The sequence below is a fragment of the Pezoporus occidentalis genome, unplaced genomic scaffold, assembly GCF_034315485.1.
Source record: "Pezoporus occidentalis ecotype Australia unplaced genomic scaffold, CSIRO_AGI_Poc_V1 ctg389, whole genome shotgun sequence".
Lineage (NCBI taxonomy): Eukaryota > Metazoa > Chordata > Aves > Psittaciformes > Psittacidae > Pezoporus > Pezoporus occidentalis.
In genome coordinates this window covers 135245-162388 of record NW_026915712.1, presented here as the reverse complement: position 1 = coordinate 162388, position 27144 = coordinate 135245, and the positions used below count along the sequence as shown (strand labels likewise).

Genomic DNA, 27144 nt, shown 5'->3' with positions numbered 1-27144 from the left:
TGGTGCATTCAAATGGACTTTTAGGTATGAAACCGAGGAGAGACAGCAATGATGGTGACAGCGTTGCAAATCTGACTGTGTGCTGAAGAAGCTCAGCACATGCTTTCTCTCCTGGCTCTTCGGTTCTGGGAGCAGAGGCCATGCGTTCGTGCTCTACTGACTGTGCTGCTGGGCAGGCAAGAGCAAACACCAGAGAAGTTGGATTCAAATGAACTTCTAGGTATGAAAGTGAGGATCGACAGCAATGATGGAGGCACTGTTGCAAAGTTGACTGTGTGCTGAAGATTCTGAGCACCAGCTTTCCCTACTGCCTCTTCGGCTGTGGGAGCAAAGACCAAACCTTCGTGCTATTCTCACTGTGCTGCTGGGCAGCTGAGAGAAGCTCCGGAGAGGGTGCATTCAAGTGGACTTTTAGGTATGAAACCGAGGAACGACAGCAATGATGGTGACACCGTTGCAAAGCTGACTGTGTGCTGAAGATTCTGAGCAGCAGCTTTCCCTCCTGGCTCTTCGGCTGTGGGAGTAGAGGCCAAACGTTCGTGCTCTACTCACTGTGCTGCTGGCCAGCCGAGAGCAAGCTTTAGAGAAGTTGGATTCAAATGGACTTCTAGCTATGAAAGTGAGGAGCGACAGCAATGATATATTTAATACACATATTTAATACACTATTTACATATTCAATATTCTCCAGCTCAGTATAATTCAGACCAGTCCAGTTTTACCCAGTCCAGCTCAATATAATTCCAGTCCAGCTCAGTTTAACTCCGTCCAGACCAGTTTAACCCAGTCCAGAACAGTTTAATCCACTCCAGCTCAGTTTGATCCAGCCCAGCCCCGTTTAACCCAGTCCAGCTCAGTTTAGTCCAGTCCAGCTCAGTTTAACCCAGCCCAGGCAAATTTAACCCAGCCCAGCCCAGTTTAACCCAGTCCTTCCCAGTTTGATCCAGCCCAGCCCAGTTTAACCCAGTCCAGCTCAGTTAAATCCCGCCCAGCCCTCTTTAACCCTGTCCAGCCCAGTTCCACGAAGTCAAGCCTAATTTAACCCAGCCCTGACAAGTTTAACCCAGTCCTGCCCAGTTTAATCCAGTCAGGAGCAGTTTAACCCAAACCAGCCTTGTTTAATTTAGTCCAGCCCCGTTAAACCCAGTCCAGACCACTTTAATTCAGTCCAGCCCTGTTTAATCCAGGCCGACTCAGTTTAACCAAGTCCAGCTCAGTTTAACGCAGTCCAGCCATGTTTAATCAAGTCCAGCCCACTTTAATGCACCTCAGGTCAGTTTAATCCAGTCCAGCACCGTTTAATCCAGTCCAGACCAGTTCATACTAGTCCAGCCCTGTTTAATCCAGTCCAGCTCAGTGTAACCCAGTCCAGACCAGTTTAATACACTCCGGCTCAGTTTAATCCAGTCCAGCCCAGTATAACCCAGTCCAGCCCAGTTTAATTCTGTCCAGCTCAGTTTAACCCACTCAAGCCCCGTTTAACCCAGTCCAGCTCAGTTTAACCCAGTCCGGCTCAGTTTAACCCAGTCCAGCTCAGTTTAATGCAGTTCAGACCAGTTTAGCCCAGTGCAGAAGAGTTCAGTCCAGCCCAGTCCACTTTAACCCAATCCAGACATATTTGATACAGTCCAGCCGTGTTTAACCCAGTTCGTCCCAGTTTAATCCAGTCCAGCTCAGTTTGATCCAGATTCCAGCCCAGTTTAGTACACTCCAGCCCAGTTTAACCCAGTCCACCCCACTCTAATCCAGTCCATCCCAGTTTAAACTTGTCCACCCCCGTTTAGTCCACTCCAGCTCAATATAATCCAGAACAGACCAGTTTAACCCAGTCCAGAACAGTTCAATCCAGCCCAGCCCAGTTTAACCCAGTACAGCCATATTTAATACACTCCAGCCCAATATAATCCAGAACAGCCCAGTTTAACCCAGTCAAACCCAGTTTAATCCAGTCCAGCTCAGTTAGATCCAGCCCAGCCCAGTTCAGTTCACTCTAGCACAGTTTAACCCAGTCCAGCCCAGTTTAATCCAGTCCGGCTCAATTTAACCCAGTCCAGCTCAGTTTAATCCAGTCCAGAACAGATCAATCCAGCCCAGCCCGCTTTAACCCAGTCCAGCCATATTTAATACACTCCAGCTCAGTATAATCCAGACCAGTCCAGCACAATATAATTCCAGTCCAGCTCAGTTTAACCCAGTCCAGACCAGTTTAATTCAGTCCAGAACAGTTCAATCCAGCCCAGCCCACTTTAACCCAGTCCAGCCATATTTAATACACTCCAGCTCAGTATAATCCAGAACAGCCCAGTTTAACCCAGTGCAGCCCAGTTTAATCCAGTCCAGCTCAGTCTGATTCAGCTGAATGCGTGCTGAAGATTCTGAGCACCAGCTTTCCCTCCTGGATCTTCTGCTCTGGGAGCAGAGGTCAAACGTTCGTGCTCTACTCACTGTGCTGCTGGGCAGCCGAGAGCAAGCTCCGAACAGGGTTGGATTCAAATGGACTTTTAGGTATGAAACCGAGGAGTGACAGCAATGATGGTGACACCGTTGCAAAGCTGACTGTGTGCTGAAGATGCCCAGCACATGCTTTCCCTCCTGGCTCTTCGGCTCTGGGAGCAGAGGCCAGACGTTCGTGCTCTACCTGCTGTGCTCCTGGGCAGCTGAGAGCAAGCTCTGGAGAGTTTCTATGCAAATGGACTTTTAGGTATGAAAGTGAGGAGTGACAGCAAGGATGGAGGTACCGTTGCAAAGATGACTCTATGCTGAATATGCCCAGCACATGGTTTCCCTCCTGGCTCCTCGGCTCTGGGAGCAGAGGTCAGACGTTCGTGCTCAACTCACTGTGCTGCTGGGCAGCCAAGAGCAACCACCAGTGAAGTTGGATTCAAATGGACTTCTAGGTATGAAAGTGAGGAGCGACAGCAATGATGGAGGCACTGTTGCAAAGCTGACTGTGTGCTGAAGATTCTGAGCACCGGCTTTCCCTGCTGGCCCTTCGGCTGTGGGAGCAGAGGATGAACGTTCGTTTTCTACTTACTCTGCTGCTTCTTAGCCGAGACCGGGCACGGGAGATGTCGGATTCAATTGGATTTTTAGGTGGGTGGGTGGCACTGTTGCAAACCTCACTGAGAGCTGAAGGGGCCCAGCACAAGGTTTTACGTCTGGTTCTTCGGCTGTGGGAATAGAAGCCAAACATTTGTGCTCTACTCACTCTGCTGCTGCTCCTCCAAGAGCCAGCACCAGAGAAGTTGTATTCAAATAATTGACTTTTAGGTGTGAAAGCAAGGAGCAACTGCAATGCGGGTGGCATCGTTGCAAAGCTCACTGTGTGCTGAAGATGCCCATCACACGCTTTCCCTCCTGGCTCTTCAGCTGTGGGAGCAGAGGCCAAACATTCATCCTCTACTCACTCTTCTGCTTGTCAGCCGAGAGCAACCACCAAAGAGGTTGGATTCAAATGGACTTTTAGGGGGGAAAGCGAGGAGCGACAGCAATGCTGGTGGCACTTTTGGAAGTATCAACTTAATTCCTAGAAATGGAGTCCTCCAGAACACTGTTACCAACATGGTAACCCACCCTAGTTAATGTAGCAACACATGTTGAATATGCATTAATTGTGAAACTTTTATGCATAAATTGCGAACGTGATGTGACGGGGTTGAAGCCAGATTTGGATGCGTGCCCCTGGTTTCCCAGCGCTGCAATAAAGCACCTCATATAACCATTCCAGTGGTTATGTGTCAGTTCTTACGCTAACAGTACCATTGCAGAGCTCACCATGTGTAGGTGATGCCCAGCACCGGCTTTCAGTCCTGGCACCCTGGGTGTTGGAGCAGTGCCTAGACATTGGCACTCTCAGGGGTGTGCTCAAGGACACCTAAGTACAGTCAATACAAGGGCTAGTATACAGCTGGAGCTTCAGGTCCCAAATCAAGGTTGGATTGCTATGTTGGTGGCACCATTCTGGAGCTCATTTTGTATAGGTGCCTGTGAGAGACCTTGTTTTATGCTGCCTGACTGAAAGCTTGTTTGCAATACTGTTGATCTCATTTGAGGGTGTAGCATTTAACCAAGCTCAGCTTCTGTGAACAGATAAGGAACAAGCAGCCACCCAAAACCTGTTTGGATCAAGGGCAAGGCAGGCATGTCACTGTGGACGATGTGCCTGGGCATGGGTAACCAACTATAACCCCAGCACCAGCCCAGCCCTTGGAAAATCACCCTGACCAGGTCAAACACCGCCAGACCCATGGCTCAGAAGATGAACAAGTTAGCTCCCTAAAGTGCAAACATCCAGTCCCTGCTCTTAAACCTAAAGTGTTAGGACAGAAAGCTGGCACTGGGCATCTCCTATACAGGGTGCCCTCCAGAACATGCCACCAATATGGATATCCTCACTTACTCACCTAAAACTCCATCTGTGTAAAGGATCACTGGACAGCGCTCTCAGGCATCCCAGAACCCAGCTCCCAGCCACTCTCACCCTTTCTATACAACCAGTGCTAAACTGCTAACCTGAAATGAACATGTTTCACATAGAGATACTGAATGTTACATGTGCTGCTGAGATTAAAGTAATCCAAAACCACTCTCTGGAGAAACCTCAGGTGCTGTAAAAATAAAAACTCAAGCCAAAAAAGCTGAGAGAGCTCAAAGACACCTAAAAAGTGAAGGAACAGCAAAGAACTGATAGCAGAACAGCCCAAGAGCTCAATGAGATCCCTAACAACCAAAGTGCAAATGTCCAGTCCCTGCTCAAATACCCAAAGAGCCAGGACAGAATGCTGCTGCTGGGCTTCTTCTGCAGACAGTGAGCTCCGCAACAGTGCCAACAGCGTTGCTGTCGCTCCTTGCTTTCCCACCTTAAAGTCCAATTGATTGCAACCTCTATGGCACACACTCATTGGAGCATTCACAGCTTCCTTGGGCAATCCATTTCAGTGCCTCACCATCCTCACAGTAAAGAACTTCTTCCTTATATCTAACCATCTAACCTCAACTCTCCTGTTTAAGTTTGAATCTGTTACCCCTTGTCCTATCACTACAGTCCTTAATGAAGTCTCTCTCCAGCATCCACGTAGGACTCCTTCAGATACTGGAAGGCTGCTGTGAGGTCTCCACCCAGCCTTCTCTTTTCCAGTACCAGCAGAGATACTGCATGTTGGAGGATGATTCCTTTTAGAAGCAATAATAATTAGTGACTTATTATGGCATTTTGGACAAAAGCCGCAAGTCTGTGGCTGGTTTCGCTGCTCCTATCAATGTACAATGCACAGAGCTGGGATCAGCGCTGGATCAGAAGCTATCAGAGACCTGCCCTGCAGTGGAAGGACCCATTTGGCCAAGCCAAAGCTGGGGCTAGCAGAAAGGGTTCCATCCGCCAGTACTGAGACATGCTGGTGGTCCTTGAGCACCATGAAGAGTACTCTGAAAGGTTGTTATGGCAGTGGAAGCCACGCCCCCAGGCAGTGACACAGACCCTGGTTGAGGCAATCGCTTTATTGAGGAGCAGGGGAGTGGCCGGATCAAGGGGAGCGGTCAGGGATCCCCTGCAATGCTGATGGTGGCCAATGAGATGGTCTCGGTGGAGAGGCTCCTCCCCTTCTCATAGATGAGGTAGAGGAAGCGGGAGTGTCCCTGAGTGCCAGGGGGTGGGGCAGCCATCGAGGAGTACCCGCTGGGCCCCGCCCACACCTGCAGGCCATGCCCCCACCACGTGGTGCCGTTGGTGAAGCTCCAGCGCAGGGTCAAGTTCACTCCTGTTTGGAGGGGAAGGATCCAGCATCTGTTAAGCCCTGCCCACACAAAGCCACGCCCACAACAGACATGCCCAGCAGCAGCCCCATGCCCTGCAGGCAACAGGGGGTAAAGCTGGGAGTTGGGGGGCCCAGGAGGGGCCTTTGGGGGTCGGAGATGGGAAGTGAAGGTTTAATGGGAAACAAGAGGAGGGCCAAGGGGCAGTGATGGGTATCTGGGGGCCCTGGGGTGTGCTGGTGGCATTAAGAGGGGTCAAGGGAGGGTAATAGGTGAGCAACAAAGAGCTTAGGGAAGGGTCAGGAGGGCATTAATGGGGGGTAAGAGGGGTGTTGCGGGGCTATGGGGTCCCTCATTGGGGAGTTAAGGAGGGGGTAAAGAGAAGGGGTGAGGTCTTGGGTGTGTAAGAGGAGCATTAATAGAGGACAAAGGGGGGCACTGAGGGGCCCTGGGGGGACTTTGGGAGTCTAGGGTGAGCATTAATGAGGAATAAGAGAGGGGCTAATAGGATATGGGTGGCAAGAGGGAGCCTGCAGGGAGCTCTGTGGACATCGGGGTGGGGGGTTAAGGGTGGGCCATAGGTTTGGGGGGGGGAGGCCATTACCCTGCCACTGCCTTCAGCCTACACCCTCTGCCCGTAGGCGACACCCCACAGCAGTCAAGCCCCACCTGCCCACCCAAAGCCTCACGCCTCTCCCACTCACGCTGGCTCTCGTGTGCGGGATTACTGAAGAACACGAGATCCCCGGTGACCAGGACCCCAGCGGCCACCGCAGGGTCCACCAAGGCGGGATCGAAGGTGACGGCGGCAGGGGGGAGGGTCTCACCACCGTCCCAGCTCCGCGCCACCATCCGGCAGCGGCACCGGTACGAGTTCTGGTTCCGGATGTTGACGGCGATGGAGCCATCAGGCAGCTCATAGGGCTGCGGTGCCATGAGAGAGGGGTCACTGTCCAAGACCCCCAAAAGACAGGGGCTGGAACCCATTTAACCCTTAAAGTGTGGGGTCCCGCCTCTAGCCCCCAAAATGAGGATCCCCCACTTCCCCCCACACCCTGATTTTCACCCTGTCCCTCCTACCTGGCACTCATCAGGGGTGAAATCGCGGGAATGGCGGGGGGCCCCAAAGGGAATGGCGGGCAGCGACCCACCCCGCCGCCACCGTAGTCCCCCGTCATCACTCAACAGCAGTGAGACCCCATCCCGCTCCAGTGTCCCATGGCCACAGAACACCAGGCGCCCGCTGCCCGGTGCATGCTGCTTCTGCGGAGGTGGGGCACAGACACCCTGTATGTGCATCCTTGTGCTGTCTCCCAGCTCTCCCCTGAACCCCACCTCCCACCTGTTCCTTGATGCCTGGGTCCCTTCTGACCCCCTCTCTGGGTACCCAGACCCCTGGATTTTGGGGTTATTACCCCACATATCCCAAAGGTCCCCTCCACCCCAATCCCTGTGTGCCCCCAGGCCCCAAACCTCCAAGCCCCAACACCAGCCAGATGCCTGGATCCCCCCAAACCCCCACATCCCCCACCCCAGGGTTCCACCCAAACCCCTTTCCCAAGCTTTAATGCCTGGGTCTCCCCAAATCCCCCCTTGGTCCCCCCCATCTCCCCTTGTACCTGGATGCCATAGCCAGGCCCTGGGGCAAACACCTCACTACCAACCACCCCTGAGAGGTTCTGGGGAGGTCCCCATGAGCGGCCACCATCACGACTGCGCAGGAGGTGTGTGCTGGGGGGGCCGCAGGCCTGGGGGGGGTGGGCGCAGCGGGCGAACAGCAGCAGCACCTCATCCCCCACCACAGCCAGGGCCCCAAGGTTCAGCCCATCCACTGCCGAGCCGTCATCTGCAGCCACCCGCGTTGGGCCCCACGTTGCACCTGGGGGAAAACATGGGCAGACCCCCCTGGAGCCCCTCAAGCCCCATAATCTCCCAAGGACTCAAAATCCTGCAGGGGACCCGAAGCACCCTCAGAACCCCCTTCAGGGAGCTCTCAGTCCCCCTCACCCAAGACCTCTCCAACACCCCCCAGAGGCCCCTCAGGAACCCCCAGAACTCCCCAAGGATGTCTCAGACTCCCTACATCTCCTTCAGGCCCCCTCCCAGGAACCTCTTAGACCTCCCACTGAACCCCCATGAACTCACCCGAGACCCCATAACCTGCCTTGTGCCCCCCACTAACCCCCTTGACCCTGCCAATACCCCAATGTCCCCCTATAGCCACCAACACTTCTCTTTCCCCCCCATTAATGCCCTCCCAACCAGTCCAAAACTCCTTTTCCCGCACCACCATTCCCGCCCAGACCCCCCCCAGACCTCTCAAATCCCCCTCCCCCCAAGAAGGGCCCCCCCCACCCACTTGCGCACACACACACACACCCAGCCCTCTCTGTGTCCCCAGGCCCACACCCCCGGCCTACCTCCATCGGGGGAGTGGCGGCAGGCGATGAACTTGGCCCCCACGTCGGCGGCCGAGCGCTTCCGGCCCTCGGCGCAGGCCACCAGCGCCCCCCCGCGGGTGGCGGCCACCAGCGGCACCCGGAAAGTGTGGACCCCGCCGTGCCCCTCCCCGCTCACCCACAGCAGCTGCTCCCGCACCACCCGCGGCCGCACCTGGGGGGGCAAATGGGGTCAGAGGGAACCCTAATGTAGAGTAAGAGGGGTCAAAAGGGCAGTAGCGGGTGTTGGGGTTCTGGGGGTCCGTCAGGGTGTACTGGGGGGATCAAGGGAGGGGAAAGAAGTTTTGGAGGGGCCGGAGGGCATCAATTGGGTAAAGAGGGGTGTTGGGGGCTACAGGGGGGTTCTGGGGGCACTGGGGGAGCAATTATGACGGACAAAGGGGTGTTGCGGGACCCCAGGATGTGGGCGGGGCACGGGGGTGGGCGGATCCTGTCGTAGCCCCACCCCCACCCCGGGTACCGTGTCGGGGGTCGCGACCCAGCGTGCTGCGGCGCCCGCGGCCAGGAGCAGACCCGGGAGGAGCCAGCGCGGGGCCATTGCGGCCCCTTTAAGGCTCTGCTGGAGTCACATGACACCGTTCCCAGGGGGCGGGGACCAAACATTAAAAGGGGAATACCCGTCTGGGAACGCGGTCCCGAGCCTTAAAGCTGCAACGGCCGGAGGGAGGCGGGGCAGAGCCAAGCCTTAAACCGGCGGAATTGGGAGTGTTTACACAGGATTGGGTTTAGGTGATTTATCCAAAATTGAATTGAAATTATGCGTATAGGGACTGAAAATACAAAGGAATAAGGGAGACCCACTTAGTCACGAGGTTCACACCAGATCCCTTTGCTTCCTAAACCCCTGACAGAGCCTAGGTGCTGCTGGATCTAGTCCCAGTCTTGGGACGCTGGGCTCTGGTCCTGGGCCCTCCGCCCCGCCCACGAGCCCAGCCCCATGCTGGGCTGCGCTCCCCCGGGCTCTTGGTGCTCTCCCAGGCTCCAGGCTCAGCGATACAGCAGACTGAAGGAGCAGCTCAGTGAGCTGGTTCCAGGGGAGCACCTCAGTGTTGTCGGTGGCAGGCGAGCATTCCACGGCTGTCGGTTCTAGAAGAGCATCCTGCCGTTGTCAGTTCTAGGGGAGCATCCTGCTGCTGTTGCCAGGGCAGCATCCCACTGTCATCAGTACCAGGGCAGCATCCCTCTGCTGTCAGTATCGGGGAACATCCCTCTGTTGCTGGTACCAGGGCAACATCTCTGTTGTCAGCACCAGGGCAGCATCCTGCTGCCATCAGGACAGGGGCCATGGAGCCAGCAGAGGCTCCTGGGCGAGAGCGCTGGGCAGGGGCAGAGGCACGCAGGAGGCAGAAGCCACCCAACACGAGTGAGATCCCTCCCATTCCACTCCCGGCCAGGGCTGCCCGTGGGCACTGGGAGGGGGCCGGGCTGACGCCTCCCTCCCCACCCAGCCCTGCAGCGAGCGGTGGTCTCGCTGCTGCCGGCCCCGTGCAGCCGGTTCCTCTGGAGCCGGCCGGACCAGCACCGCTGCAGCAAGTTCTTCCTGGGTGCCAGCATCGGGACCCTCCTTGGCCTTGGTGAGTGCTCCCGGTGCCAGGTGTGGCAGGGAGCTGGGGGTACCAGGTGCTCAGGGCGCATCCACTGCTCTTCCAGGGCTCTGCCAGTTCTTCATCGTCCCCATGAATATCACAGAGATGCGTAAGGTGCAGCTCTCCTATGGGCTGGCAGGTGAGGACAGGGCCAGGAGGAACTTTTTGGGGTGATGGGAAGCATTGGGAGCCCTGAGGGGTCTCGATGGGACCATGGGGACAGCTCCATGCTCCCACAGGAGTGACTGCCTTGGGCTGGGCCATGTCCCCCCACTTCCGCTGCGCCAGCCTGCTCGTGGTCCCCAAATTCTTTGGCAAGGAGGGTCGGGTCTACATCCTCTCCCTTGTCCTCGCTGCCATCTACAACGGTAGGTTGCCCCCTGCATCCCCGTCCTCCCCATAGGGTCCCAAGGGTCCTGAGCCCCAACTTCCTGGCGCCAGGGCCCGTGGCCAACATCTGGCACAACCTGGAGGAGGTGACGCACTCGCTGGGCTGCGTGGCAGAGCTGCAGGTCAACCACAGCCGCATGCTGTGGCAGATGTCCACGGCACCCCTGCGCAAGGTGATGGAGGACATGGCGGTGAGGCAGGGTGTTGGGGTGGGCGGGAGGGGGCTGCACGGAGCACGGTCAAGCCTCTGTGTGTGCCCCCTGTGGCAGAGGAGCGGGCAGATGCTGAACTCTGAGGTGCAGAACATTTCACGTGCCTTTGTGGGGCTCAATGAGGAGGTGGCCAGCGAGGCTGGGTACGACCTGCGGCAGTCCCGGCGCACCAAGCCCCAGCTGGCACCCAGCACCCAGCAGCTCTATGAGACCAAGACCAAGCTGCGCTGCAATAGTGAGGAGGGAAGGGAGTTGCACCCCCTGGCACCAGCCTCACCAGGCACCACACGTGGTGTCCGAGATGGTGGGGCTGGGGCTGCATCAGCTCAGGCTCCTGCCCATCAGATGTGATCGAGCTGGGCATGCAGCGCTGCCGGGACTGGTTTGACACCAAGTATGATGCTTGTATGGAGCAGATATTCGTGCCCCTCATCAACCACCTCCTCTGCCTGCCCATGAAGTTCAAGTTCCTCTGCCACATTGTGAAGGGTGGGTAGCGTGGGGGACCCCTGCCCTAGTCACCCTGAGTTGAGGCAATGCCAGCATCATCCTCACTGTGTCCCACAGTTATGAATAGCTGGTGCAGGGACAAGATCCCTGTGGAGGGCAACTTTGGGCAAACATATGACATGATGAACAACTCAGTCAGCAACCTCAGCCAGGAGTTCAGCACCAGCGTCGTCTTCCAGGTGGGTGCCATGTCCCCTCTGCGTGGGGCCAGGCTGGGATGGGACCCAGCCAGACCAACAGCCCCTGTGCTGCAGGAGGATCACCGTGAGATGCTGTCGGTCACCACCAAGGTGTCCGCAGAGCAGCTGATGGAGGAAGTGACCTCACACTTCCAGGAGCACAGTGCCCGCCTGGGCCAGACTTTCTCCATCTTCCGCCTGGTGCTCTCCTTCTCCTTCATCCTCGTCTTCATCACGTGAGCCCTGGCATGGGAGGGCGTGTGGGGTTCAGGCACAGAGAGGCAGGGTCTTCTTTCGGCAACAGGTCTGGGGGGAGGGGAAAGGCATGAAGACAAAGAGGGAGTCCTGGAGAGCCAGTTCCTGGACCCCCCTTCTCTTGCCAGGGCTTTCTCCTACACCAAGCAGTACTGTCAGGACATCTCCTACGACAACCTCTACATCACCACCTACTTCCGTCAGATCGATGCTCGCCGCAGGAAGGAGGTGAGGGGGAGCGGGTGGCCCTGCACTGGGGCCGGGGGCTGCAGGGGCTGTGCTGAGCTGCCTCGGCCCCTTCCCCAGCGCAAGCGGACGCTGCTGCCGCTGCTCCGTGCAGAGGCCTCGGCCTTCATCTTCCCGTGCCGGCCCATGGTGCAACCGCTGGAGCTGCAGAACATGGTGAGGGGTCGGGGAGGTGACACGACAGTAGGTGGTTCAGCTGGGGGAGGCTGCAGGACAGGCTGCAGCAGACGCTGCTCCCCGCAGGTGCTGGAGCTGCTGGAGTGCATCCCACCCCTGCTTTTCCTCCTGCTGGCCTGCGCCATGGACCACGTGCTGGTCAGCATGCTCAGCGCCATCCAGCAGCACTCTTTTGTGCAGTACTCCTTCCACAGTGAGGCCCGAAGCCCACCATGCCCACAGCAATGCAGGGGGGGATGCGTGTGTGTGTCCCTCCACAGCTTCACATGTTCCCACAGGCAGCCACCACTTGTCCATCCACGTTATGGGCAGGTCCCTGATGGCGCAGCTCCTGCGGAGCACCATCGGCACCCTCAACACCTCCTCTGACACCCTGCTGGAGACATCCAACTTGGGTGAGCCCCCCTCAGGGGATGGACCCCCCCATGCCCATCACAGGTCCACATCCTGAGCAGGGGGCTCAACACCACCACATGTCCCCAGTGTGCCTGCCGAGGCCGCGCAGCATGAGCCAGCACCAGTACCTGAGCAGCTGCCTGCCCCTGGCCGTGCTGGTGCTACTCTGCCTGGCCCAGGTCTACATATACCGCCTGCGCCGTGTCATCGCCGCCTTCTACTTCCCCAAGGTGAATGGCTGCCCCTCGGTGGGGGGGCAGATTTTGGGGTGAGCCCATAACCTGGACCATAACCTTGGGGTGGGCTCACGGTGTTGGCAGAGGGAGAAGAGCCGCGTGCTCTACCTCTACAATAAGCTGCTGCAGCAGCGCCTGGACTTCATCCAGCGACAGCGGAAGCGCATTGTCCAGCGGGCACAGCAGCCCCCAGGACTGGTAAGCGGAGCTTCACTGTTCCCCCCGATCCCAGGGTTCCGCTCCGCCATGGAGCCTGCAGCTCAATCCCACACGGCTCCATCCCTAGAGCACAGCGCTGGTGCGCTGGTGCTGCCGCCGCTGGCCCTGTCTAAGCCGCTGGATTCGCCGGAGCTGCACGGTGTGCGGGGTGCGTGTGGGGCCCCCAGAGCCCGCCTGCCCCACACCTTCCTGCATGGCCCCGTACTGCCGGCAGTGCTGGCGTGAGGCGGGATGTGTCTGCCTGGCCTGCGCCCCCCCGGAGCCCCGCCTTGATGACGACAGCAGCGACGAGGGCGTGGGGTACACGGGCTGAGGGCATGAGGCAATCAAGTATGTGAGACCCCACCTCGTGTGCAGCAAGTGTGGTCCATGGGAGAGAGGGTGGAAAGGGGCTGGAAAGGGGACCTTAAAGCTCATCCAGTTCCAAGCCCCTCCATCCCCCTCCCTTAGCCCCTGTTTCCCCCTTTCTCCTAGCCTTTCTCACCTCACCACTCCCTTGATCACCAGAGACAACAGGAGCAACATAAACTTGACCCTAAAGGGGAGGTCTCACCCCTAAAGGCAATGGAGGAGCATATGAGCTTGGCATCACTTTCAAGCCACCCGGGTCCCTGCACAGAGGGAAGCTCCGCAGCAGTGTGGAGGGAGGGGGTTTATTTCAAAAGACGGTAAGACAATTGTTCCGTTTAGTATCAAAACACTTGATAAGGTTCTTTTCTCCGGCTTGGCCCCTAAACCGGCTACAACCAGGCAGCATGCTCACACGAGAAGCTACACACTGTGAGCCTGACACGTCTCCACACTCACACCTCACAGCGACACGTTAGCAATGCACAGCAAGATGGCTTGTACCTTATTAAGACACTAAGAGCACTCCTGGCCAGGGGAGAAGGCCTCCATCCCTTCCCTTGGAGTAGGCAAAAACAGCTTCCCCAAGCAAACAAGGCTGTTGTACTTAAGCTGTTGAGTGTAAGCCAGCACTGAGTGCTGAAGCTTGGTGCGTGAGCACTCGGTGAAGGCAAATTCAGCTCCTGTGTAGCAATGGGTTAGAGGGGCCGTGGCTTCTTCAAGGGGAAAAGAAGTGTCCAACAGCGAGGGGGAAGAGAAGAGAAACAACCCCTGTGAAGGTTCAACTGGCCAGGGAACTGCCTGGTTTTAGAAGTCTCCTTCCACCCAGGTTGCTTCTCCACAACAGTTACCTTAAAGCTGAGAAACTGAACTGCTCTTTTGGCAAACAGGCTCCTGGAAAGGAAGTTTTCCCAATGGGCTCATATTACTATCCCAGCTGCTCCCATCAGGTGGCCCACAGTCGGAACCCTGAGCCACCGCCCACTTCCTCCCCGGCCAAGGCAGGATGACCCAGAGCTGGTTAACAGAAGGTTAATACCCAATTGTAAATCCAAGAGCTTTGAGTGCAGCTCAGCAGCCTCACTGGTTACTTGGAATGTTCACACTGGTTACTACAGAAAGAAAAGGTACTTACAAAATGTGTACATCTCAAAACATGCTCCCAAACATTATTGCATTGCTCGTTTCCCTTAATAACGTTGTTTGAAGCTCTGCCCAACCTGATGATGGCCTTTAACCCCGAGGCAAGGGAGAAGAGCTGCGTTTGGTCAAATTAGCAACAGGAAGCAAACTCTGGTCCCAAGGGTTAGAGGCCAGCAGCGGCTGGGCCAGCGTGGGCATGGCGTGGCAGAGGCAGTGGTGGGGATCCATTACATCTCGTTCAGGTCTAGCAGGGTCTGGTCCAGCATTCTTTGCGTGCAGAGATGCTCCTCTTTGGTGGATTTCAGCTTATCTGGCAGGAAGCAAGAGTCAAGAATTACCAGTGAGCCTCAGCCCCAGGAGATGCCTCAGCCATGCCAAGCATGGCACAGCCCCTTCCCAGCACTGCCACAGCAGGGCCTCAGCCCAGGGGGGTTGCCTGGGTGTAGGAGAAGCTCTGGAGTTACCTGGCTCATGGGTAGCCCCCTTGCACAGCCAGTGCTCCTATCAGCACAAACACCATGTGCTCTTAGCGCTCTGGGCTGTGCTTTGCATGCAGTTGCCTCCAACTGGAGTTGGCTTCACCCAGGGATTCAACACCTCCAGACAGCCCAGCAAGGCACCCAAGAGCCAAAACACACACAGAACCCCCCACCCCCACAGGTACAGCTGCTTGTGCCCCCCTTCCCCAGCACAGAGATGCTGATCTTGTCACCAAGACCGTGACTATCTAGCAGCAGGGAGCAGAGAACCGTGCCTCTAGGACAGTGGGGAGAGACTATTTTCAGTGGAGGGTAGGCAGGCAGCAAGGAGGAGCAAAGGGTGCTGCAACTCTTGACTGATACTACAGGCAGTTCTCACATGTTCCTTAAGCCAGGAGGAGAGCTCAGATCAGTAAGTAGCGCTCTAGGCAGGCTTTACTCCAAAGGTGAGCCCACCCTGATCACTGAGGACATCCACTCGCTGGGACACGGCACAGACAGGCTGTGGAAAGATGTCCTTTAGGTACAGGCAGATCTTCAAGGCTGCTCCCCAACCTCCCCAAGGTCAGTGAACAGAGCAAGAGGCAGCCTTCCCAGAGCACCAACAATGGCAGCCTTGAGAGGTTCCCTGCAGACACCCAAGATACAGCTTCGTGCTGTGCATTTCAGGATGGCCAGAAGCTTTCCCAACACTGGGAACAACCGTTTCCCCTCAACCTTCTAGTTTAGGACTCAAAGTGTTTTACAGAGCAGGAGTCAGTCATTTATTGTTAGAAGCCATCTTTCCATGCAGCAGGAAGTCCTACAGTCATTCAGCTAACAGTAAATGAAGTCATAGCGCCTGATAGACAGCTTTTAGCAGGCAGAAGCCTAACTTCACCCTGGTCCTCTCCTGGGGTGGGGTGCAGCCATTTTGATTCCATGGAGGAGCCAGGCAGGACACCCTGGACAGGGGACTAAGAGTGCTCAATGAATAGCCAAGCCCAAAGGTTCCTTCACTAAGGTTACCTTTCTAAAACCAAAGTAAATCTGAAGTAAATGAGAGGATTAATTCAAGGGCCCTATTAAATAGCAGCAAGTGCGTAAGATGCGCAAGTCTGCCAGTCATGAATGGGCAGATGCCACTGTGGTTCACAGCGGTGTTGGTGGCAAGGAGCACGTTTAATGGGATTAGTGGCCCCCTCCTCAGTCACACAGATCATGCAGCGTTAACTTGAGCTCGCGTGAGAGCAGGCGGTTTCTCTCAAGCTGGCTGTACAGGCGCTCTGCAGCAGCGACAGGATGAGGGGAAAGAAGAGAGAAAAAGAGAGAGAAAGGGCAGGTTAGTGGAGGACCAAGCTGAGCACATCCAATAAGCTGTGTTTGTAACATCTAGGCTATGACACAGAACAAGCTGGGAGGACAAGGGTTTATCTTACTAACGTGGGTTCCAGCTCACGAAGATCACAGAGGACACCAAGCGTGAGCAGAAATGGGCTTGTGAAGGCAAAGAAAGAGGAGAACATCAAGACATGCAGGCTGGGCTGGACCCAGTTCAGAAGAGAGTCTCAGGCTGCACTTTGCGTGTGGAGCACTGCAGAAAGAAGTAGTCCTACCACAGCTGAACCAGAAGCACCTTCCAAAGACAGCCACGCCACACAGCACGGGACTAGTGGGGTTTTAACAGGGACATCAGAAGAAAAGAATGGCAGCACCTCATGCCTGAACCTGGAGGACGCTCCTCCAAGTACATACCCTTGGGCCTCACTTAACAACTTGCCACATCTAGACAAGGCCTGAAGGCAGGATCTGCTTCGGGGATAGGACAGAAGAAGGTCTGGAGCACAGGCTCCCGTGTTAGGTCTGTCCCAGAACAACTACATGAGTAGGATACAACCCCTCTGCAGGGTCTCACCACCATTCCTCATTGCTTTCAATGAAGGAATAGGTTGCTCTTGAACAAGACGTGGCCAGGTAAAGTCAAGCTGTTCACATGGAGCAGCCAAAGCATGTCCCCATTTCCAGTGTCTCCCCCAGCCACACACAGTGGGGAAGCCCGCATTCACCCAGCTCCCATCAGGACTTGCTCTAGCTGTACCACACACAGAAGGTAATAACGCTGCATGTCCCTTCTCTAAAGCCACCAAGAGACCAAGCAAAGGCCAGAGAAGCCAACAACTTATGTCCCACAACAGTCGAAATAGAAGTTGCAGTATGTGGGACGGGTACATCCCATCCTGGCCTATATAAAAGCCTACCTCGCACATCAGCTGCTGCTGCTGCTAGGGGCTCACTCTTTGGCCTCCATGCTGACTCTGACCTAGGCACCCTGACACCAGCCTCCAGCCCCAGGTGATCAGGGCTGGTCCTGCATCCCCAGAGTGGCAGAGGATGGGAGTGAACTGCAATCACAAGCACAGCCCAGCTCAGGGTAACCAGCCTGCACAAGTCGGTCAGAGCAAGAGCCTCTCCACACCACCCAGAGCAGAGGTTGCATCACCCACTCATCCATGTACCACCCAGCATGGAGTACCAAGCAGGGAACGGGCCTGACACAGCCCAGCCTTCAACATCACTTGCAACACTACTGTGCCACAGCAGAGCCACCAGCTCCACACAAGGCAAGTCATAAACCCACACCTCCCAGGACCTCCCCATGAGGAAAGAGACCATTGCACAACGGTGCAATGGTGCCACCTTCCTCCTGGGAAAAGCTGACAACTCCAGCAACATGAGCTGACAACTGGAAGCCTCCACACACCCAAACACTTGTGACACAGAATCTAGACCCTCTAATCCAGCTGCAGGTTTGGTCACTTGCTTTGTGCTCACAGGGCACAGAGTTCTTGCCCATACTCAAGGAGAGCCAGAGCTTTCCAAGTTGTTACCCTGTGAAATTCTACCCCCCAAGACCCAGCAGAGAGCAGACAGCCCTGACCCAGAAGACAGAGAAAGAACAGGCTGGGGCAGCTCAGTGTGTCTGAGCTACCCTCACTGCTAGTGCCATTTGTGTGGAGAAGAGAGTGGCACAAACCTGAGGAAACCACGGGAGATGTCCCAGTTCATCAGGACTCTGCTCACGAAGGGCTCTTCGGGCTCTGGGGCAGATGAACCAAGCCAGAAAGGAGAAAATATGTGACAGCCACCCATGAGGCAGCACAGTCACAAGAGGCTGAGCTGTGTTTATGGAGCAGAGCAGCAGTGGTGATGCACATCAGTGGGAAGCTCCGTGCTACACTCCCAGCAGGATCCCAGCACCCTGCACAGGGAGCACTTGGGCAAAGCACAGATTCCCTACCTCCATTCCTGAAGCAAGGATCCCTGTCCCCTCAGGCAGCATCTCACACCCAACCAGTCCTATCCAACTGGAAACCAGCCACAGCTCACTCATTAGCTCACATACCCAGGGAGTGACTTGGTGACTATGAGGATGGTGACTTCCCACTGTAAGCCGGCACTTGGGAATGCCAGTGAACACTATGAGGCAGGCAGCTGTGAGCAGTGTCTTTAGCAAGGCTGAAGCAGGAAGAGCTCAAGGAGCTCCTGCTACAAGCCCCAGCCTTCCATTTGCTGGCAGGGCTGAACCCCTTGCAGAGCTGCACTTTACATTTGTGAGCCAGGAAAACACCCCAAGGGAAAACTCCAGCACGTGAAGGAAGTGTGTGTATTCAGCCAAGGGTGATGAGGGTTACACTGGTTTGAAGGCAACACTGAAACAGTTACTCTAAAGCAGCAAGTGGTCACTAGAAACCCATTTCTTCAAAGCATCAGCCCTTCTATTCCATTTATACAAGAACCGTTTTCCTTAGAAAAGGTGACATCATGCTCAAGCAAGGGGCAAGAGAAATACAAAAGGAGCTTTATGGCTCTACGTAAGATATGCAGATGAGAACAACATACTCCCAGCTACACCCAGCCGTGGAAAGGGCAGCCCCTCAGAGCACAGCCGTGTCTGGCACATCAGGTCAAACAGAGGGAGCTTTGTTTAGGAGCGAGTGCAAGTGCTGTCAAGCTTCAGTGTCTTTACATTATTTATTCCCAGGGATGCCCTGCGCACAGTAACTGAGAAAAGGCACTGGAATTCAGACAGAGGTGCTGAGAGTGTGAACGCAGGGTGCAGATGCAGAACAAGCCACCAAGCAGAGAGGCAAATCCAAAGTGTGGAATCACAAGACTTATCTGTGTGAGACAGAAGAATACACTCATTTTAAGAGAGACTGAAGTGTTTGTGAACAGCAAACTTTACTTAAGGAGCTTTCAGACACTAGCGTTAAGGCTCTTCCTCTGCAGGTCAGGTACCTGACCTGTCCCTGATTAGTGTGCAGGACGGTGCAGAGCGGCAGTTAGAGCAGAACCTGCTGCACATCTCAACACAAAGCCAAGTAGCAAAGTGGCAAAACCAGACAAGTTCAGCTACTTCCACAGATCAGCTCATGATCCAGCCCATCTCAAGCCTGTTAATGGCAATTCCTAAGGAATACACTCGAGCACTATGCACAGCCTCTTCCAGGAGGAATTTCGAGACCATGGCCCAGTGGCTCCAGCAGGCAGCTAAGCCACATTACCTTAGGAAGCCTGTCCCAATGGCACTGGGAATTGCAAGTCACAGAGTTCAAGTCAGAACCCTCTGAGGCCAGTAGAGCACTTAGCGTTACACATGCAGCTCACAAGGACCTAGAAAAGAGCATGCTGCAGGAAAGCCTCCCAGTGCTGGAGGCAGGGATCTGTAGAAGTAACGAAGACACAACAGTGCTATTGATTGTCCACCTCCGAAGACCACAGCACGCCAAGCCTGCTGAAGCAAGAGGCAAACACCAGCCAGCTCATATTTACATGGAAGTCATGTCATTCAAGGCGTGGTCCAGCTCCTCACTAATTGCTTTGTACTTCAGTTTCTGGGCATATAGCTCATCTAGAAGATGTTGAGGGGGAGAACAAAAGGGAAACAATGAGAGAAGGCTGAGAAGTTCTTCCAGCAGCCTGGGGCAGGAAAAGCAGTACGGGGTTCATGAACTGGAGAAACCGACGTTAGATGCGGAGCCATCCCAGCTCCAGGTTAGTTCCTGACAATGAACAGGTGGGTTTGAACAGCCTGAGGACAGCGTGACCAGCAAGTGCCTTCCAAGATTACACCCAGATCCAGGGGGAACAGAGCCAAGACCTCAAACCACAGCAGCCTGTGAGAACAGTTAAGCTAAGTCAGCAAACCCCACTGACAGGAGGAGCAGCAGGGAAGGGCAACTCCATCCACTTAGGGAGAAGCTTGCTCCACCTAAGGAAGGCACAGATCAACTCAGGGGCTTTGTTCTTCCCTTCAATCTCAATACAAAAACAGGTTTGGGAGTAACTGATCACCCCATAGGCCTGGGCATCAGAGAGAATTCCCACTCTGCAGGACACAGCCAGGCAGGCTGAGCCAAATAGACAGGCCACATGGGTGTTCTCCATCAGGTAAGATGGATGCATGGAGCAGACAGGCCTTTGGAGGAGGAGGTGGTCCTGAGACTCATATCCATGCACTCCTTGAGCACAAGAGCTGGTGCAGCCTTGTCCCAGCTCTGCCTGCTCAGGCTCCAGTCCAGCTGGGAATGCTGTTAACAGCTTCCCAAGGCCCAGAGAACTCTGTCAGTTGTCATAAACTAGGTCACTCCACCAGCAAGGCTGGAGGCCAGAGCCAGCTCTCAGCCAACATGTTTCCAGGGGAAGCATGCAGGGATTTAGAGGAGGTTTTGCAGTTCCAAGTAAAAGCTTGCCCTGGCTGGGCTTGCTCTTGGCTGTGGCTCTGGAACAGCTCAGCTGACACCATTGCTATTTCTAGCTACAAACCCCTCCTGACTGACTCCAGATGGTAGGATATGGCTTTCAATCCCCAAGACCTGGCACAAAAAGCCTAAAGGAACCCATCCTTGGCACAGGCTAACCACACTGCAGGGACAGGGCTTGTGGTGATTTCATCTTGAACCAGGACTGACAATGGGGGGTTTGAGACTTCAGGGGTGCTGTTTCAAGTCACTGACTACTGTGGTTGACTTGCAGGAAACAGCCACATGCATGAGATTCTGCACACAGGTATGTTAATAAGAGATTCCTGGGAAGTTCAGGTGTTCCTCTCCTTAAATTGGGTGAAGCTAGAGCAGAGGAACCCAGTTACGTTCCTGAGGACATCACAACCAAGATGCACCAGCTGTGCTGTCTGTCTCTATCAGTCAGATACAGTAAGGTGTTTACATGGAGAGCTGGAGACCTGCCACAGCACAGCCAGGGCACTGCTTTTAGAGCAGATACAAAGGGCATGACTCGAGCCCAGAGGCATCAAGCCTCACCTTGGAGCATGATTAAACTGCCTCCAAGGAGTGAGGAGCAGAGCCGTGTCTCCACTCTCCAACTCTTTGGAAGGGAGCTTTCCTCAGCATCCCCCTCCTCACCACATACTCTCTGGCTTCCCATCCCCAAGATGTACCTTCCAAATCATCAATGGTCTTCTCCAGCTTCGCTACAGACCGCTCAGCAAATTCAGCACGAGTCTCTGCCTGCAGGAAGAAGCAAGCCCATTAGTACAACAGCTTTGGTGTTCAGCAAAGGGTTACAGAGGCATCAGCCTGAGGACATGAAGTCTCCTGCCTTCCACATCTCTCCCCAGTCGACCAGCTGCACCACCCTGACATGGTCCCTCACCTCTTTGAGTTTATCAGTCAGGATCTTGATCTCTTCTTCGTATTTATCCTCTTTTTGGGAGTACTGTGGAAAAGGACAAGAGTCAGCAACCAGCAGCCCTCAGCAGCTCCACAACCTCCCACTCCCACAGCTACAGAGGGAGACAACTCCTCTATTGCAGTGCACATGCCTGCAGAAACTTCCAGCTGGGAGCTGCTCATCCCCACCCCAGTCCAACAGAAGTAGGTCAGGGACTCCCACACCATGCACAGAACAAACCTGGGTACAAATTCTCATCCCAGCAGCTGATCTGAGTCTGCCCCAGGGCAGGGCAGGGCAGCCAGGCTCCCCACAGCTCCTACAGTCAACATTAGCCCTGCACTGAAATCCATTAGCTCTTTGGAGAGCAGGCATAGGTCTCCTTGCTTGCTTAAGGCTTCAGTTGTGCCATTTCCATCCCAGTGGGTGCTCTGCTGTCACACACCCTCTGAGCAAAAGAGAAATGTTTCTGGCCCTTGGACACGCAGCCCTACCTTCTCAGCCTGAGCCTCAAGAGACTTGAGATTGTTGGTGACATTCTTCAGCTCTTCCTCCAGCTCGGAACATTTACTGTGGAGTTGTGTACAGAAAAGGGGGAGAAAAAGGCAAAGAAGAAGTGGGAGGGAAAGACAGAAGAAAAAGAAGTGAATCCATGTGCAGGGAAGAGCAGGAAGTTCTTAAGGAGACAGTCTGTGATCAGGCTGGATGGGAGCCTGTGCAGAAAGCAAGTTCCCTTCCCACCTCCAAGTTTGTATTGGAAGTCTTCTGCCAGCACATGCACAGGGCACTGAGCTGAGCAGCCGAGGTGTGAACAGACTTCGGCCAGACCTGGAATCTTCCAAGCAGAAACTGCACATTTAGTTTGCTGTAAGGAGGGAACCTGTTCCGATGGACACATGGACCTCCACCACCACTGGGACAGGAACATTGATGGGCAGAGAGGACAGAACATTCCAGGAGAAAGATGCAGTTAAGCTGAGGGAAGAAACATGGGCAAGAAAACCAGGAGAGTTGTGTTTTAATGGTTCCAGAAGGGAATGGTTAGTACCTTGTCTTCAGCAAGAGACAGACACCTCAAGTGCTGGTCCATCACTCGGATCTGCTCCCGCAGCTCCCGGCAACGACTATTAGTGACGGTCACACGATGGCAGAAGCCAGGTGGGGACAGGGGTCAAAAGGAGTACCAAGAACACAACACCACAGAGGGGAAGGGGAAGAACACAAAGAAGTCACAGTCATGACATGCATGTCTGGGCAGGAAGCACAGTGCTACTGCTACAAACACACTTTGTTAGACAAGGCCCAGAGTACAGCAAGGACCTGACCAGCTCCTCAAGGATTGGCTAAAGCATCTGGACATGTGAAAGGTGCCCAAACACCACAGTCTGCATGTGTGCTCCAAGCAGAGGCAGCCCAGCTCACTGCTCACCACTGCACAAGTCTGCAGTGGTTACTGCAAAGGATAAGAGGCCAAAGACCAAGATCAGCCCCAGTTCTGCCCTTGGACATTCTCCATGCCACTTCAGTCCTGGCCCATAAGGCCTCCACTGCTGCACGAGAAGTGCTGTGCCCTCATGTGCTCTGTTAGCAATGTGTAAGGATCTTGTGACCATGTACACAAAGCAGTGCTGGTGACCACCGAGTGGAGATGGGTTCTCTGGCCTGGCTAACTAGGGAGTGCCTCCATGTGAAGGGGCAAAACTTCTTCACTAAAAGGCAAATCGCACAATTGCAAACTCCACATCCTCAGTGGACCTGATCCTCTTTTGAGCAGAAGAGTGCTTCCAAGCCATTCTTCTGAGAATCTAAACTCATCCTGTGCCTCAGGCCTTGTGTAACAAGGTTAGGAATGCTGTGTTAGTTCCCATGCAAAGACAGATGTGCCAGTTACATGCGAGCAGATTACTCACGACTCTGCAAGCTCAGCTCTCTCTTCAGTACGCTCTAGATCTCCTTCTATGATCACCAGCTTTCGAGCAACCTGGAACATAGAATTAGAGTGAAGAGGAAGGAAGACAATTCTGCATTTGTAGGCTCTGCAGAGCACTAAAGGGAACAGCTGCAGGAGTCAGTGGAGCTGCCAGAGCCTTTTGGCTGAGGGGAACACGGATAGAGCTCTCTGAAAGCCAGGCTCTCCCACCAGGTTTGCTGAGGAAAGCCCTGTCAGCAAGAAAAGGAGCTGCCTCTCCTGACCCGGGTCAGCTGCACTACAGCATCCAAGGTTCTCACCTCCTCATACTTCCTGTCTGCCTCCTCTGCAATGTGCTTGGCTTCCTTGAGCTGGATCTCTTGCAGCTCCATCTTCTCCTCATCCTTCAGAGCTCTGTTTTCAATTACTTTCATGCCTCTGCCCAAAAGAATGCACAGGGAGGGGAGATGTAGAAAACAAAGATGTACAAGCCAGTGGTGTAATGAGCTTTGGAGCATTAACAATGCTCCCCTGGACCACACTGCTTCCTTATGAGCCATGACACCTCCAAGGGCAGAGGGGGGCACAGGAAAGCAGAAACTACTGGGCTGACACAAATACAGCAACCTCGATTGCTCAGAATTATCTGTTCCTTGGCATGTTCCTCCAGCAGCTCACTGGGCTCGTGGTTGAAGGGAAATGTGGTGCTTCTGAGAAGAACAAGACAGGCTGTCTTAGGGGCTGAGCCAAGGACTTTCCAGGCTGGAAGGCAGGAAGAGCCAAGTCCATCTTTATGGCAGGCCATGAGCTGGGTCAGGCTGCTCACTACAAGCATGTGCACCAGTGAAGCACAGCAGCCAGCTGGAAGTGCACCACTCCCCTCTGAATCACAGAACCAGGGCAGGGGCCATCTGCCAGCAGGGAGGATGCTGGCAGAGCCAGTGCAAACAGATGCCTCCCCATCGGTAGCCACTTTTACAGGTCAGCTGTGTCCCAGAACCCACCTATTTCACCTCACTTGGAGGCAGGGATGCATTGTAGCACACAGCACTTACTCGGTCCTTAGCCTCAGGTTCTAAGATACCCACTCAAGGCCAACACATTGTTGCACCTGCTCTGCATAAGCAACTCCCACAGGCAACCTTGATGTGGTATCTCCTTCCCACCCTCCAGGAGGCCCAGGAGGTTGATGGCACTGAGCCCTCAGTCAGGAAGAGGGCTAAGATGTCTGAGGGAGTGAAAGCAGATCCCTTGCTCACCTTTCACTTTCATCTGCAGCCTTCTCTGCCTCTTCCAGCTTCTGCAGAGCTGTGGCAAGGCGCTCCTGGGCTCGGTCTAACTCCTCCTCTACCAGCTGGATACGGCGGTTCAGAGATGCCACTTCTGCCTCAGCCTGGAGGGAAGAGATGAGGGTGACTGATTGTTAGCACAAGGCAGCTGAGCTCTGCCTTCAGGTCAGTGATAGCACATGGGAAGCCCGAAACAAAACGAGGGTGCTGTACCCACTGCCTTAGGGGCTCCATGCCAGCACTTCACACACACGCTCTCTGGCTCCGCAGCAACTCAGCCTGCAGGTTTCCTGCCTGCCACTTCGAGCTGACGTGACAGTTGAAGCCATCAACACTAAGGAGATGCCTTACACTAATGGCTCTTCTCTGCAGCTGCCTTGCTCCTGCCAGGCATCAATCACAACAGTGTTCAGCCACCACACCAGAGCTGGGTGACACCTACCATTTATCACAGCTTCCTCACGTGATCTGGACATGAGCATTGCTTCAAAGCAGCCCTCTCCTCAGCAACAGAAAAGGGATGAACAGCTCCAGAGGGCTGCCAAGCTGGGGCAGGGCACAGCAGTGCCCACAACCTGCAGCTCAAGCCTCAGGGAGCCAGAGGAGCTCCAGGCTTCCTTCTCCCAGTGGTTTGCTCATAGAAGGAACAGCAGCCTCAGCCAGCCTTGAGGCAGGTTGAGGCGGCTGCTCCCCAGCACCAGCCACACTCAGGCAGCAACCTCGGTAGAGTTGTACCCACCAGGAGCTGGTGCACTTGCTGAGTGACTACAAAAGTGTCACTACAAAAGGGAGCAAGGCTTTTAATGATCCAGCAGACAGTGGCCATCCCACTGCCCAAAGCAGTGCTGCTCTAACAGCTCTGGCATCAACCAGAATACGTCTGCTTCCAGTCTGTGTCAAGCCCCACCATGGGGGAAGCCTGGATGCCCTGGGGACACTAACACCCCACCTGAGCTACTGCAAGGAACCCAAACTCCTGCTCTCCAAAGGGACGAGAGCACTGGTACAAAGACACACAGAGCTGCAGGCAAGTCAGGGCAGCACTGTGATCTTCCACAGGGACCCGTGCACATGCCAAGCATATATGGAATATCCCAGCAGTGTGTAACAAAGCAGCCTGCAAGGCCATAGGAGGGAGGAGCAGAGCCATGAAAGGAGCCAGTGTTAGAGGAGGGCTGAGAGAAGCCCCATGCAGTGGCCAGGAGGAGCTCAGCACCTCAGTACAGCATGCTTCAAGCCCAGGGTGTGAGAACACAAGGTGAAGAGAAGCTCCTGTGCTCCCATCCATGAAACACAACTGGGAAGGAGCCTGCCACAAATGGTTTTTGCCTGTGAAAGAGGCAACGGTGGGAGAGTCTCCTCCTTCTCGCAGGAGCTGGAGACACAAGAGCACAGGAAGCCTGACCACTTCATGACGCCCTGAACCTCGGCATCCAGCCCTGGCTTCCTGCAGGCAGCGCGTAACCCACCCGGAAGCACCACCCGTCCTTCCTTACAGAAAATGCCACAGCATGGCGTGATGCTTCCAGGCATTCCCATTGCTCTGGGCTTCCCTCAGGAGCCTTGCAAGCCAAGGACAGAGCTCACCTTGGCTTCCCCAGGCCATGGAGCTCTACCGAGGGGCCACTCCTCAGGAGCCATGAGCCAGGCCAGAGGCAAGAACAGGCCACACTGCACTGGGAGCACGGATGCCCTCCCCTGGAGCAGGGCTCCAGCAAGCAGGGAGAAACACCCGTTCCCTTGACACCGCCACCCGTGCCAGAGAATTCCTTATGTGGCTGCAAAGCGAGAGCCTGGCAGAAGCCTGGGAGTGGCCAGAAGCTTCTGCCACCAGCCTCCATCGGCAGCAGAGCCCGAGGAGCCCCACAGCTGCAGCACGGCCCAGGCACCGACCTGGAGCTGGTTGCACCAGCGCTGCTCGCTGCTCCTTCCTTTTTTCTTTTCTTTCCTTCCTTCCTTCCTTCTCTTCCTTCCTTCCCTCCCTCCCCTCCCAGCGCCTGCAGCCCGACCCCTGCCCAGCCCCCCTCACGCTCCCCCGAGCCCTCCCGCGCCGGGGCGGGGGGCTCCCCGCTCGCAGGGAGGAACCCGGGACGGATCCCGCACCCCGTAGGTCGCTTCCATTTTCCCCGCACACGCCGAGGCCGCCCGCAGCTTTGTGGTCGCAGCGCCGGGCCGCACAAGATGGCCGGTTCCTCCCCTCCCTCCCCCGCAGCATGGACCCCCGGGCCCAGCCGCTTCCAGCCCCGGTAACGCTGAAAGGCAGCTCCACCGCAACAACCGGGCCCAGGACACACGGCGGGGACCCCCCGAGGCCCCGCAGCCACCGCGGCGGGCGGGACCCGATCGCTGCGAGCCGCCGCCCGTCGGAACAGCGGAGATCCGGAGCCCGCAGCCGCGGCACCCCCGGCGCTGGCACCGACCGCGGGTACCTGCTCGCGGTTGCGGCGCTCGGCCTCCACCTCCCGCTGCAGGCGGTCAGCCCGTTCCTCGGCGTCGTCCGCCTGCTGCTGCAGCACCTGGATCTTGCGCTTCACAGCCTCGATGGTGGTAGCCCCCGCCATGCTCCACTCCCGGCCCCGCCGCGCCCCGACACACCGGAACGAGGCCCCACCGCCCGGGAACTGACGTCACTTCCGTCCGCCCCGCCCGGTGGTTGCCACGGAGACGAGGAGCCGCCGTGGCGGGAGG

At 55.6% G+C, this 27144-nt stretch overlaps 3 protein-coding genes across 18 annotated transcripts; 1 reads left to right on the top strand and 2 right to left on the bottom strand.

Annotated features, from left to right (window-relative positions):
- Nucleotides 1–5481: 5481 nt before the first annotated feature.
- Nucleotides 5482–8802, bottom strand: NEU1 (neuraminidase 1). The gene is made up of 6 exons (XM_062632331.1): nt 8671–8802; nt 8172–8364; nt 7371–7630; nt 6832–7014; nt 6456–6675; nt 5482–5756 (listed from the first exon to the last, which is right to left on the bottom strand). Exons 1-6 carry the CDS (start codon nt 8746–8748, stop codon nt 5536–5538), a joined length of 1155 nt encoding a protein of 384 aa, XP_062488315.1. The 5' UTR covers nt 8749–8802; the 3' UTR covers nt 5482–5535.
- Nucleotides 8803–9463: 661 nt separating this feature from the next.
- Nucleotides 9464–12960, top strand: DCST1 (DC-STAMP domain containing 1). 7 transcript variants are annotated; one of them, XM_062632310.1, is made up of 16 exons: nt 9464–9573; nt 9659–9784; nt 9861–9935; nt 10036–10164; nt 10238–10359; nt 10456–10633; nt 10744–10887; nt 10966–11087; nt 11163–11323; nt 11471–11570; nt 11649–11744; nt 11832–11958; nt 12044–12160; nt 12249–12391; nt 12482–12595; nt 12684–12960. In XM_062632310.1, the coding sequence occupies exons 1-16, from the start codon at nt 9495–9497 to the stop codon at nt 12927–12929; spliced, it is 2079 nt and encodes a 692-aa protein (XP_062488294.1). In that variant the 5' UTR covers nt 9464–9494; the 3' UTR covers nt 12930–12960. The 7 variants fall into 7 exon arrangements, with proteins under 7 accessions (XP_062488294.1, XP_062488297.1, XP_062488296.1 ...); XM_062632313.1 differs by having other exon boundaries at nt 10238–10377; nt 11214–11323; XM_062632312.1 differs by having other exon boundaries at nt 10238–10377; nt 12530–12595.
- Nucleotides 12961–13255: 295 nt separating this feature from the next.
- On the bottom strand, nt 13256–27084 carry LOC134170684 (tropomyosin alpha-3 chain). Of its 10 annotated transcripts, none has more exons than XM_062632317.1 (11): nt 26886–27084; nt 24427–24560; nt 23488–23605; nt 23169–23239; nt 22307–22382; nt 21241–21303; nt 21026–21095; nt 19399–19477; nt 17600–17663; nt 14966–15088; nt 13256–14417 (listed from the first exon to the last, which is right to left on the bottom strand). In XM_062632317.1, the coding sequence occupies exons 1-10, from the start codon at nt 27015–27017 to the stop codon at nt 15011–15013; spliced, it is 885 nt and encodes a 294-aa protein (XP_062488301.1). In that variant the 5' UTR covers nt 27018–27084; the 3' UTR covers nt 13256–14417; nt 14966–15010. The 10 variants fall into 10 exon arrangements, with proteins under 10 accessions (XP_062488301.1, XP_062488300.1, XP_062488304.1 ...); XM_062632316.1 differs by lacking the exon at nt 22307–22382 and adding an exon at nt 21753–21828 and having other exon boundaries at nt 26886–27083; XM_062632320.1 differs by lacking the exons at nt 14966–15088; nt 22307–22382 and adding an exon at nt 21753–21828 and having other exon boundaries at nt 26886–27082.
- Nucleotides 27085–27144: the final 60 nt, after the last annotated feature.